Source organism: Hirundo rustica, chromosome Z (genome assembly GCF_015227805.2).
Source record: "Hirundo rustica isolate bHirRus1 chromosome Z, bHirRus1.pri.v3, whole genome shotgun sequence".
Taxonomy (NCBI): domain Eukaryota; kingdom Metazoa; phylum Chordata; class Aves; order Passeriformes; family Hirundinidae; genus Hirundo; species Hirundo rustica.
This window is the reverse complement of record NC_053488.1, coordinates 47842372-47856558: the sequence shown is the minus strand read 5'-3', so window position 1 is coordinate 47856558 and position 14187 is coordinate 47842372. Positions and strand designations below refer to the sequence as shown.

General features: G+C 39.8%; 1 protein-coding gene across 1 annotated transcript in view; it reads left to right on the top strand.

The window, feature by feature from the left end:
- FER (FER tyrosine kinase) overlaps positions 1-13570 on the top strand; it is a 189402-nt gene extending 175832 nt beyond the window's left edge. Inside the window, exons 19-21 of the mRNA XM_040090890.1 lie at positions 1951-2105; positions 5876-5998; positions 12888-13570. Coding sequence (XP_039946824.1) covers positions 1951-2105; positions 5876-5998; positions 12888-13030 — 421 coding nt within the window. The 3' untranslated portion in view covers positions 13031-13570. The remainder of the gene's footprint in view (positions 1-1950; positions 2106-5875; positions 5999-12887) is intronic.
- Positions 13571-14187: the final 617 nt, after the last annotated feature.

The window sequence follows — 14187 nt, the reverse complement described above, 5'->3', positions numbered from 1 at the left end:
GTGTACCTCACTTGATTTAACCAATGTGGCCATATATAATGACACCACAGGCTAATATCAAACTATGTAACACCGTGCGCACTGAGCTATTTTATGCATTTGTGTACATCTTCAGCTGGTGCCTGTGAGTTCAGATTTGTTTTTTAGTGGTCCATCTTCTCAAACCACAGGAATAACTTCATTTCTATCCCTCAAGCTCTAGAGCTATTGAAGCTCTTAGTGGCAGAAAAGCAGGGGGAGTCAAATATGTTAAAATTCTTAAATCAAGTTATAATATTTAGGGTCATATCTAGGCTCTGTCTACTTATTGAATAACATAGCCTAATGTCAATATGGATGAGCTGATTAAAGTGGATGTATGAGCTTTAGCATCCTTAAATATGACTCAAGAGTTTCAGTTTGCGTTAAATATTGTTCAGTCCTTTCATTACCATGGGTAATGTTGGAAGCTGTTTCGCCACTGGTTCAGACCTCTCTGCATTAGCTGTAGAAACAAATTCTGTAGAAACAAAATTCTGTAGCTGGAGAAACAAATTTCGTGCACATCATGAGCAGAATTCTAAGTTAGTTTCTTCCAACAGCAGTGTAGTTTGCATGCAACAAAATCATTCTTCAAAAACTGATAAATGTGCATTAAGTGCTATGGGGATTTACTTCAGAACTGTGCTACAGCTTCAATTCAAAACATCAAAGTTAATGTAATTTTTCTGGAATATTTATGTAAGCCATTTGTGAGCATATTAGCTATTTAAGATAAACAAAACCACAGTGAGTTTAGTTTAAAAATATTTTTCCATGATGTTCCTAATGGTATAGAACTAACATATCCCTCCCTTTTAAGTTTTTCCTATATTTAATTCCATTACAATGGGAATAATAATATATATTTTGTTATGTTGTATTTTAATAAGCTGTGAAACACTGAAATTTAACATACATATAGTATGTTTATAACATATTATTAGTATGTAGAGAAGCCACAGTAGGTCAGGTATTACTGCATGTCTCCTAATCTAAAAAAATGAACAAATTTGAGATAAAGGGAGGGAATTGACTTTCTGACCTTCTCATCCATCACTGAGCCAAAATTCCTTTTCTATGCTAAGTAGCTTTTAACTGTTGATAGAAACTCTAGCTAACAGGCAGAGGGAAGAAGGAACTGTTTCTCAGGTTTCTCACTGAAACATATCCTGAAAACATTTCAGGATGCTTCTTCAAATTCTGTCCTGTTTTATGTAGGATCCAATTCCTTAATCTGGGATTTATTTTTGTGACCATGGAGGGCAGTTGTGATGGGTTAACTTTGCCTGGCTGCCAGACACCCACACAGATGCTTTCTCACTCCCCATCCTGAACAGGACAAGGAAGTAAAATAAGACAGAAAAACTTGGAGGTCAAGATAAAGACAAGGAAATCATCTACCAATTACCATCATAGCAAAATAGACTGAATTGAACATGAATTTAACGTATTACAAATAAAAATAGAGTCGGATTGTGAGAAATAAGACAAAAACCTGAAATACCTTTTCCCCTTCCCTTGTTCCGAGCCACTCCTTCATTCTGAAATCCCTCATGTCCTCCCCCAAGGGGTGGATGGGGAATGGAGAGTCTGGTCTGTCCATAACAGCTCCTCAACTTCAGCCTCAAACTCCTCCCCTGCTCCACTGTGGGTCCTCTCCACTGTGGACTGCAGGAGAATATCTGCTCAGGCACTTGGAGCATCTCCAGCATCTCCTCCCCTCACTTCTTCATAGGATTATGTCTGACTTTTTTTCTCCCTTCCCTCACTTCTGTTTCCCCACATCTGCTGTGAAGTGTTTTTTACCCTTTTGCAAATAAGCCTCTGAGAGGCATGACTGTCTTGGCTGAGGGGCTCAGTCAGTTTAAATGACTTCCAAGTACTTTCAAACCTGTAAAAATGAGAGTGTTTGTTCTTTTTCTGATTTAGAGACCTGGCTGCAAGGAACTGTTTGGTAGGTGAAAGCAACATTTTGAAAATAAGTGATTTTGGGATGTCCCGGCAAGAGGATGATGGCGTGTACTCATCATCAGGCCTAAAGCAGATTCCAATCAAGTGGACTGCTCCAGAAGCTCTGAACTATGGTAAGAACATAGCTGGATTTTCTTAAAAAAAAAAATTCCAAAGTACATTAAAAAGCACCAGGGCCCCAATAGTCAAGTGTGTATACATACAGTTCTTTTACTCCTGTTCAAATTAATGATGTTTAAAATAATTTTAATATTTCTGTCTGATATATGTAAACCCCAGAGTTTTTCCACCAAAAAACAATAGGGCAGCAACATCAGAATTGCTTTTATGCAGCAATAGCATAGTGCTTTGGTTCTGTTGCTGATGCATTCTTGTAGACAGCCTTGTCAGTCATCTAAATTATGCTTGTTAGCAAAGTGAATGGCAAGTTCTGCATATTTATGGCCCCTCATTGAAAACAGTAGAAAATGTTAATGTACTAGAACACTGTTAGATAACTCATTGCATTGATGAAAAATATAGTCATTGTTTTGTTTTAGGGGTTTTTTTAACTGCAGTTTTTCTTTACCTGCATTTTTATGTACCACTAAGTTGTTATATAGGGGATAAGAATTCATTGTTTATTACTGAAGGAAGTGGTCCACACTACATGGGTAGTAGTTGCAGAATAGAAACAGAAGCTGCTGCTCTTAGCTTTTTTTTGCTTCTATGAAACCAGAAAAATCAATTCTTCCAGGTAGAGTAATCTGTGAAGCAGCAGCACATTTAATAAATGATGGCATATTTTGAATGTACTTCTCTAAACCACTTTAGTTAAATACACAGAATAAAGTATTTTAAATTCTTTATTTAAAGTGTCTATAAGTATTTCTACCCTCTCTTAATGCTTTTTTTCATAAATCATGTGTTGGAAAGCATAGGTTTGTGAATTATGATTTATAGCAGAATGCTTCCTCTCATTACCATTTTCACAGCAGTTAATGACATAACACAGTAAAGCAGATCTTTAAAGTAAAGATCCCTTTAAAAGGCCGACAGTAAATTCATTTGATTCTATATTACCAATTATTCTAAGAGATGTTAGTGGTACCAGTATTCCCTGGTGGATGCTTTGCTCTCTTGGGTGTTTGATCCACAATAAAATGTGTTTTGGTTTTTTTATTTTGATTTTGGAAATGCATACAGTATTATGAAAACCTATCCTTATAACCAAATGTGGTCCAGTTGGCTACATTTAGCAGAAAACAGGCTCCTGTGACAGTACCTTCACTTTGTACTGATGAGTCTGCTTTTTTCTGCACAATACAGGAGAGGAGGGGATCATTGATTGACATCTACTTATTTTGTGTTTCCTAAAGCACATACATATTCCAGCAGTTATAAGTAATTTTCAGCAATGTTTTGGAAGTAAGCTCTCTCAAACATCTGTTAATATGTTTAGCAGTCAATATTCAACTTTCAGAATGCCATGAAAGATTTCTGTGTGTATTTGAAGGATATTTTTTCCACTCCCCTGAAAGATATGAATAAAACTTAATGCATTGTATTTTATTGTTCTCCATTCTTATAATAAGGTTGTAAGAATTGCATTGATTTGTGTAGGTAAGATTAGATGTATTTAAGATATCAAAATGAAATAAAACTAAATCTGCAATATTTCAAAAGTAGTGAATAACCATTGGCCAGGTCAGTCCTGAATATCAAGATTCAAAGGTTGGAGAAAAATGAGGAATAGGGTAATTTGACCACTACATGAATGTTAATGTGCTTGAGAAGCTACAAAAAAGTTCTTTTTTAGTCTCTGCTGAAGTCACCGTGTATGACAAATTAAGACTAGTCACGAAAGTAAGTTAAATTAAGAAAAAAACACAAGTTGTGAAGGCTAAAAAACAGATTAGGGCAAATGGAGTGGTTAGGGCGTTGTGTCAGAAGTCAGAAGCAAAATTCAGATGACAGTGGAGTTTTTGAGAAATGGAGCCTTTGGTTCTGTGTGTGCTGTTTAGAGGCATTCTACACCATTTTTGGGAGGACAGCCCCAATCACTCCAAACGTCCCCCTTTCCTCCTTCTTCCCCCTACTTTATACACTGACTGTGATGCCATATGGTCTGGAATATCCCTTGGTCAGTTTGGGGTCACCTGTCCTGGCTTTGTCCCTTCCCAACCTCCCATGCAACACCAGCCTCCTCACCAGCATGGCAGTGTGAAACGCAGGGAGGGAAAGACTTGGCTCTGTGCAATCCCTGCTCAGCAACAACAAGAACATCTCTGAATTATCAACTCTGTGTTCAGCACAAAAACAAAACACAGCCCTGTACGTGCCACTGTGAATAGAATTAATTCTACCCCACAAAATTCATCACATGTTTAGGATAATTATGGGGTATTTTTACTTCCCCATCTTTCAAAATTAAAATACATTCAATGTGTATGTTTTCTCCCTACAATATTTTGAGTTATTTGTGATGCTAATAGTAATGTGGGAAGGACTTGGGTTTTTTTTCCTAAACAGATCTTTTCTTTCTTCCCCTCAGATAAGATAATAGTAGAAAATATAATTAACAGTTTAGAACCTGTACTTTAAAAAAAAAAAAAAAAAAAAAAACACCAACCAAAAAAAAAAAAAAAAAAAAAAAAAAAAACAAAACAAAAAACCAGCTAATCACCCATCTTGTATCTGCTGAATTCTTTCAGTGAAAAGTGTTAAATTACTGGATGCCCAAGTGTGGGGAGTTGATACATAGACAAGAAAACTAATCTTACTCCAAAGAGTGTAATGAAAATCCATAATTTTCTTAGGGAGATACACATCTGAGAGTGACAAGCTAACATAGCACAGCTGGAAGTGATATTTAGTCTAAGAGTAAACTGAATTTTCTGATGTCAGAACTGTTGTCACTGTCATCAACTGTCACTATGATTTATATGTATTTTCTCTTTTTTCCTAGCCAGGAGTGGATTAGCTTGGTTTGCTTGATGATTAGAGATAAAAAACCAATACATTCACAGGTGTTGTTTTTAAAGAATAAAGACACATACAAAGTAGTAGTATGGAACAAAGAACAGTCATGAAAAATGTTACAAGTTACATTGAAAGTGGATTTTTAAATGTTACATTTGCACTAATTTTGCTGCAAAAGGCTAGGAGTCTTAATTTTCTAATGTGAATCCATCAGGGACAATAGAAATATCTGCTGCAAAATGTCTCCTTTTTCCTGTAATAGAAAGCTGTCATTCCACAAAGAGGCTTAGAATTCAATTATCTATCAGTTATCTATTTTGCTATCTCTGAGGCAATGGAACCAGCAGGCTGATTTTTTTTTACTTGAACTGATAGGGTGTGTCAGCTTTGCAGGATCCAGCCATACTTTGATTTTCAGAGATCAGTTTCTCAAAGCATGAGAACCAGGCCTTCTTCACACAACAGTGTTGGTGGTAGCTCTTCTCAGAACAAACATTGCTATGCTAAAATGGAGAACTGGAAAGGTAATTTTTTGAAGAATATTTAGAATTGAAAGCAGTTGTAAATGAGGGGATAACCCTGACATTTTTCAATTATTTTATATTAAAAGAAAATTGGTTTAGTACATCAAGAAGGAAAGAAATTCTTAACTTGCATGACAGACTGGTATGGTTTGTGTATAACAGTAGAACTTCAGGTTAGCTTATGTTATTCCAAAGTCCTGGCTTTAATATAATTTATTTCTTCTTCAAAATACTGGAGACTGTGAAATCTGTAGAATGTTTTATTAGTAGCTATGGCTTTGTTTTGCCTGAAGGTTGCCAATGTATCACTTTTACCTTTACAGGAAATTTGGGCCATAATTATCTGAAACACCAATTTCTCTGTATGTTAAGTTGAAGTTTTGCTTTCCTTTTCTTAGGGAGATACACATCTGAGAGTGACGTATGGAGCTTTGGAATCCTTTTGTGGGAGACCTTCAGTTTAGGAGTATGCCCATACCCTGGAATGACCAACCAACAAGCACGAGAGCAAGTTGAGAAAGGTGATTATTCATAAGGATTGAAAGAAATGCTGGATAAATTGTAAGGATACAGTATAAAATAGCCAAGAAATATCATACAAGTTTTGTAGCAGCTTTAGCAAAAACAAATGAGGTTTTCTAAATTGCTGAGTCTAGCTCTCTGGGACAAGTAGGGTGATATATGTAGGCCTTTTGAAAAAAGAAGTAATACATTGACCCGTAACTTAAATGTTGGAAGACTTACAGCTTGCTGACTTCCATGCAGAACTAACAGGTGAGATGGAAAGGAGGGATTTACTGCTGTGCAAAGCAGAAGCTTGAACAGAATATTTAAATTATGTGTAGTGGTTTCACATTCGCTAAATTCTGGTTGCCAAATTTAGTGTAGCTGTCTTAGTGCTTATTCTCTTTTTGTAGGAAAAAGATTAGGAGAAAAGCAAAGCAGGCTCAAGCGTAAAAATAAATAGTTTTATTAACACACACTAAAAGAATGGAAAAGAAAAGTTGGGAAAAAACAAAACAAAACAGAATGAAACTCCAAAACCACTCTTCCCTCCCCTTACAAACTGTTAATTTTCCTACAAAACAATACATAAAGAGACAAAACTTGTAATTTTCAGTCAGTTTCACCATCTGAGAATAGTCTTTCATCAATTCTTCAGGGGAAGAGTCTCTCTTAGAGTCATGGATCCCACTGACAACCTAGAACAGTTCTCTTGTGGGTTTTTTAAGTGTCACAAAAACAGCCACTCGGAGAAACTTGCCTTTGTGACCCCTCCCATTAGCAGTTTCCAAGCTGCTTATGGGTCATGGGTCCATGGATTTTCGCATACTGGAATGTCACCATTTAAAGATAAACAACTCGAAAGGCAAAGGATTCTTCATCTCAAGGAACAGAGATATCTTCTTACTTCTTCACTGGTGCAGAGAGCTTCTCATCTCTATCTCTGTTCAAGCATCTTATAGGATTAATATTACTTAGTTCATCACAAACACCTTTGCTCAAATCTACGCACAAATCTAAACAATCATCTCCCCAAATGCTTATCTTTCCCATGATTTAAAGGAATGATCTAAAAAATAGAGTTCATTTCTGTGGCTCAAGTAAGAATAGAACAACCAACTCTTCAACCCTCTGTCCCAATAGTCTTTTCACTCTTGCTCTACTGACTTCATGCTGTTTTTTTCTTTATGTTCACTCTGTCCCTTTCTTTTCTCTCTCAGAGAAGGGCCAAGCTCTGGAAGCTTCATGTTGCCAGTAAAGGGTTAAATCTGCCCAGATACTTTTTCTCTCCCATGGTAGGTGGTGAGGGAGCAAGAACTCACACAGAAACATCAGCAATGAGAGCACTCAGGCAGTCTGGAATCACAAAAAACCCAGGCAGGACCATAAATGCCTTCTCAGCCCACCCCTCAGCGTAAATCGGGGTGGCTTCAGCTTAAATTGTGCCCATAGCTCTTATCAGGGGCCCAGCAGAGATCCCTCCCTGCTCCAGGGAAGTTTGGAGAAAGTAGTTGTTGTAAAGCAGCAACCTCTCCTTCCCCCGCCCCTGGGAGCCGATGGAATCCGGCCAGGCCTCAGGCCAGCTCTCCCCCAAAACGGGGGGAAACAGCAGGCCCAACTCGATGTTTCCTGTCTTTCTCTGGCCAAAGGAAAAAGGAAAAGGCCCACCTACAGGAAATCAAGGGGTTTTATATGGTACTTCCCAAAGTCGTAGCCGACAATTTTCAGTGGTCAAAACAGATGCCAATATTCCAACTAACCCTCTGATAGGTCCCTGTCCTTTCTAAAGCAATTCCCAGGTCCTGATCTGGAAAATTATTCTGCATTCTTCTGTAACTAAAAAAACAAACTGTACTAACCCATGACACCACTGAATGGGGTCCCTCCGAGGAGCAAACCTAAACGGTCCCTCCCCGCAACTAGTCCGGTAAAGAACTTCCTCGGAGAAGAGTGGAAAAAAACTATTTTACTTAACAAACAAAGTGCATACAAGTATAAAGAATGAATAATATGAAACAATAAAACCTCTCGTTCTGGAGTGAGATGGCAAATTGAGAAAGTCCTTGACGTGGGTGTAGCTCAGCTCTCTCTCAGTCTCTCCTCAGTCCCAGTCCCTCCGGCGCTGCTGGAAAATGCTGAGGTCCAGGCCCCGGTGGACCGCAGGTGCAGCCCCCAGTGATCTCCTGGGTTTTTTCAGTCCAGAGCAGGTTTAAACAGTTCCAAGAAAAAAAGGGGGAAAAAAACAGTTCAGGGAACTTCTCTGCCCTAGCAGAGTCAGGCTGTTTTCTCAAAAAAGCCTCTGCACTTCCCCTTGCCCTTAGAACCAGTCTTAAAGGCACAGAACTCAATATACAGCACAAACAGAACAGACGATTGGGGATACAACCATCATAAAGTCACCCTAGGACATTGACCCCTCCCATTAGCAGTTTCCCAAGCTGCTCATGGGTCATGGGTCTTATTCTTGCATACTGGGGTGTCACCTTTTAAAGATGAATAACTCCAAAGGCGAAGAATTCTTCATCTCAAGGAACCGAGATATCTTCTGATTTCCTCACTGGCACAGAGGGCTTCTCATCTCTCTCTGTTCAAGCATCTTGTGGGATTAATATCACTTAGTCCATCGCAAACACCTGTGCTCAAATCCACACACAAATCTAAACAATCATGTCCCCAAATGCATATCTTTCCCATGATTTAAAGGGATAATCTAAATATAGAGTTCATTTCCATGGCTCAATAAGAAGTCCAGCCTACAATGGAATGGCAAACTCCTCAATCCCTTGTCCCTATAGTCCTTTCACTCTTGCTCCACTGACTTGATGCTGTTTCTTCTTTATGTTCACTCTGTCCCTTTCTTCTCTCTCTCAGGGAAAGGTTAAGCCTTGGAAGCTTCATTTTGCCAGGAAAGGATTAAATTTGCTCAGGCCTGCAATGGTCACATGATTTCTGCCAAGCTACAGCTCTGGCTGTAGGGATGATGGGGGAGGCTGGTGGGGGAGGCTGGTAGATGTCTTCCCCTCCACCCCTTGGTCTCATTTAGGGTGGCTCAGCTCAAAGTTGCTGTTAAAAGCTGCAGGCTCTCTTTCTCTGCTGCCAGCTGCCACCAGGCCTAGTTATGGCTTGGCCCCCTCTGCTGCGGCCCCAGGCAATTGGCCAGCACTGCTGAGCTGCAGCCTCCCTTCTCCCCCGCTGGCAGCCCGGGTAGAAAGGGGGCTCAGCTGGCCTGGGATGCTCCCCACACTGGCAGTGGCTCCTGGAGGCCTGGCCAGGCCTGGCCCAGCCATCCAGAGGGCTGTGGGACCTAAGCCAGGCCCCCCTGCCACCCACAATGTTACCTTGTGGCCTGGCCTGGAAGAAGGAAAGTGACCTGCAGGAAATCAGAGTTTATATATGGATACTTCCCAAAGTCACATTTGACATCCTCAGTGGTCAAAGTAGATGCCCAACTAGTCTTCTAATAGGTCCCTGTCCTTTCTAAAGCAATTCCAGGTCCTGACAAGGGAGAACACACCATATTCCTCCCTAACTAAAAACCAAACTGTGCCAACCCATGACATTATGCTAATGCAGGTAAAAATATTCTAAACTTCCAAAAAAAAAATCTGTATCCTTCCATCTTCTTTATTAAACCATTTCACAGAAAGATTTAGCAATTATGGTGGAGAATGGTAAGCTAGTTGATCATTGCATTTCTCTTTTACAAAAGAAACGAAAGGCTTTTACTTAAAATCACAAATAATTGTGAGCAGGATTTCAGGACTTTGATTTATTTTCATCATCTTTAGTGGCATTTCAGAAAGGTTTGTTCTCTATGTAGTACTACTGTATAATTTATAAATAGGTTCTAAGCTAGTAAAACTTCCAAATTATTTAAAATAAAACAAATGACAAATAAAAAAATCTGGTTTGTTGATTTACACACATTGTCAGCATTTGTTATAGTTTTATAAGCATGTAGGTGATATTAAAGTTTCTCCTTAAAGGCCAAATCAAATCCTAGAGCCCAAGCCATCTTTGTTGGAACTTACATGCATTCATCCAGTACCTAGAGCAGATGCATGCAGTATTAAAAAAACAAAAATTATTCTCAGATTTACCTGTTTTAAGAGATTAGTGTCATTGCACTATTCTTTAGAAAGAGAGATACAGAGACCTGTGCAGTGAGTCTGCAGTCACAGAGCTGCATTTAGCTCTGTAGAGTCCAGTGCACATCACTGTGCACTCCTGTCATTTGCTCAGAGCTACATGTGGTAAACAACTTGTTGGAATCACAGAGTCAAAGAATGGCTAAGGTGTGTGGGGACCTCTGAATGTCATCTAGTCCAATCACCCACCACCCAGCTCAAGCAGGATCACATCCAGATGGCTTTTGAATGAAGATGCCACCACCTCTCTGGGCAACCTGTGCCCAGTCACCCTCACAGGGAAAAAAGTGTTTCCTGATTCTCAGGAAGAATCTCCTGTGTTTCACTATGTGTTCATCACCTCTGTGTCCTGTCACTGGGCATGGAAAGAGCCTGGAGCCATCCTCTTTGCACCCTCTCTGTAGGTGTTCATATAGATTGCTGAGATCCCCTGAGCTTTCTCCTCTCCAGGATGAGGTACTCCAGCTCGCTCAGCATTTCCTCATAGGGGAGAGAGATGCTTCAGTGCCTCCATCATCTTGGTGATCCTTCATGAGACTCTCTCCATTGTGCCTGTGTCTGTCTTGTCGTGGGGAGCCCAGAACTGGACCCAGCATTCCAGATGTGGCCTCAGCCAGTACTGAACAGAGGGGACAGATATCTCCCTCAAACTATTCCAACACTCCTTGTGCAGCCCAGTGTGCATTAGCATTCTTTGCTAGAAGAGCTCATGCTGGTGCATGTTCAACCCTTGGTGTCCAGAAGGAGCCCCAGTGCCTGCTTGACACCTCACAAACTGCTTCCCAGCTGGGCGTTCCTAGCCCGTGCTGGTGCCTGGGGTTGTTCCTCTCTGGCTGCTGGACTTGGTTCCTCCCGTACTGAAGTGCTTGAGGTTCCTGTCAGCCCCTCTCCCCAGCCAGTCCAGGTCCCTCTGGACAGCACCACGACCCTCTGGTCTACCAACTCCCCTTCACAGCTCGGTGCCACCAGCAAGGGTGCACCATCACTGTGTAACCATCACTAAGGATGCACCTGCCCCTCATCCACAGAGTTAATGAAGGTGTGACACAGGATTGAACCCAGTACTGACCCTGGAGCTCCGCTCAGACCTTGTGCCACTCGTCACCTCCTTTCAGGGCTCACTGCACAGCCTCAGTTTTCAATCCACCTCCCTGTTTGGTCATCTAGCCCATAAATTCAAAGGTGTCTTAGTGAGTATTTTATAGTGAAATCCCCTCACATACCAGGCCATTCATCTCATTGAAGAAGTTTCTCACATTGGTCAAGCATGACTTGCTCTTAGTGAAACTATGCTGATTTTCTGCATGCTAACTCCTGAAGACTGTCTTGTACTTCAGGTTCCTGGAATCTGTTTGCAGCACTAGGTGCTCCATCACCTTCTGGGATCAAGGTGATGCTGACCAGCCTGTAGTTCCCTGGGTGCTCTGACTTGAAGACAGGCATATTTGCTTTACTCGTGTCTTCAGGTACTCCTCGCAATAGTCTAAGTGATGTATGAAGGATTATTGGGAATGCTGTGGCAGTGACATCAGGCCATTCTCTCAGCTCCCATGGGTGCATCAGAGCCACTGGACTTAACTAGGTCCAGTGTGTTAAGTATTCTCTGACCAGGTTGTGTTCCACCAAGGGTACATTGTCCAAGGTTCCAGCCTTTCCCACTGATCCCTGGAGCTTGGGATTCCTGAAGGCTGGTCTTGCTAGTAGAGGCTGAGATGAAAAAAGCATTCAGTACCTCAGCCTTGTCCCTGTCCTGTGTTGCTGAGTTACTCAGTGCCTCATTTAGCAGTGGGCACACATTTTTTCAAGCCTTCCTTTTGTCTGCCGCATAGTTAGAGAAGACATGCTTGTTGTCTTTGACACCCCTGGCCAGATTAAATCCCTTCTGGGCTTTGTCTTTCTTCATCCCTGGAGGCTCAGACAGTGTTTTGGTATTCCTCTCATTACCTCATTTTGTGTTTGATTTTGTCCATGAGCTCCTTGTTCATACATACAATCCTCCTGGCATTTTTCCCAGCTTCCTACTCACTGGGAAATTGTCTTCACTGCTGTGAGTACACTTCTGTGGTCCAGGGTATTGATGGCCTGAATAGCCACTTATCTGTGACTTTTGAATGATTAGCTGCTAATTTACTTAACTGATTGTCTATTCTCCTGCGCATTGCCAAGTCAGGGAGCTCCAGCTGATGTCAGCAGAGATGTGTGGAAGTCACTGCCTATCTTAGCAAACCAGAAGAGAAAGAGAGTTGAGATAAGATGGAAAGGTAGAAAAGTTAAGAAAACAGAGAGAGGAAAAATTAATTATGAAAGTGCAAGTGGGGAGGGACTTCCTTAAGGAGCCAAAAAGGGAAGAAATGTGAGAATAAGTTTCTACATCTTGAAAAAAACCAAAGAAATTTACTCCCATCGTAATTTCTATTATCAGTTTCCTCACTGGGAGGAATTAAGGAAATACAACTGAAAACCAGCAGGTAGCTACATCCTAAGATACAGGAAAAAAACCTGTGCAAGTTGCAGCTATTAGGAATGAGCAGCAAACTGACAGTTTAGCATGCCAAACTGAAATGTGATCGGTACCCAAGCTTTAATTAGTTTCATAATTATCTCTCATGTATAGATTATATATTGAAGATGTTCCTCATATTGTCTTGAAGGTCTTTTAAAATGAAATGGTATTGAACTTTGCTCTTATCTTTTTAGATTTGTCAGTATGCATCAATTTTCAGTACTAAAAGTTTTCCTCACTTTTTCTGTGTACCAGGCTACCGAATGTCTGCACCACAAAAATGTCCAGAAGAAATATATAAAATAATGCAGAGATGCTGGGACTACAAGCCAGAAAACCGGCCAAAATTCAGTGAGATTCAGAAAGAGTTGTCTTCAATCAAAAAGAAAGTGACATAGTGAAGAAGTACCAAACTCAATGTCTGGGACTTTATTTTCCAGTGAAGTAATTGTTTCCCTCAAACACTATGCATTTATACAGCATTATTTGCAATAGTCTTCTAGGATTACTTTGAAATTAACTGGTGTACCATCTTGAATGGTCTACACCTGTGTTAAAGATATATACTGCAAAATGCTATATATACAGTCACAGTAGTACTGTAATTTAGGTTACATGTACATAGGAAAGCACATACTATAAATTTAAGGGACTGTGGCTTCTGTTTTACAACAAATAACTGCTAATGACATTTTCCAGAGGTATTCTACTTTAAGCTGTGTTCACACTCTGCTATCCCTGTCCTGAATGTCAACATATTAATGTGAGGATTGTCATACATGTTGGCCTTAAAACTGAAGACAGTTTTGACAAGTATTTCAACTAGAAACTTTTTTTTTAAATTTGTTCTGCATCTGATATATTTAAGTGATACTTTGTTTTAAACATGAAGCTCAGTTGTTAGATTCTGGATGCAAATATGCTTACTGAATAAAAAAATGCGGTTTTTTTTTTTTTTTTTTTTTTTTTTTTTTTTTTTTTTTTTTTTGGTAGTTGAATTACTTGTGCATTTATTACCATACAACGGAAATACTTCTGACTTTTTAATGTGATCTACTTAAGTCATGTCTTTATTTTCCTTCAATGCCATCAGAATTCAGTAATATGTTTATTTTAGACAAAAGAGACCAATATAAAGTCTTGAGTGCACATGCTAAGAAATAGTGCAAACTATCTGCCTTCCAAAAATATGTGAAAGTAGTAGGCCAAGAAAAAGAGGATTGTTAATTATAGCAGAAGATAACAAATATCATTGATCTTAGAGGACCTAAAGAATATGTTGCTAGATTTGCTTTTGACCCTGATTTTTTCCCTTATATCGGTAAAAATTCTCACAATGCAGCTGGAGCATGCAAAAGTTTATTCTGAACAAAAGAACATTTCAAGCAGTGTCGAAAGGAAAATACTACTTCTGTATGGCATGAGGCAGTTGTTCAAACAACCAAAAGGAGAGAAGTATGTTTAAAGCCTCTGACAGGGAGCAGCAGAGTAGAGATACTAACCTTCTATTTTTCTTACATTATTACAATCAAATATCAAAAGACTGGGGATAAAC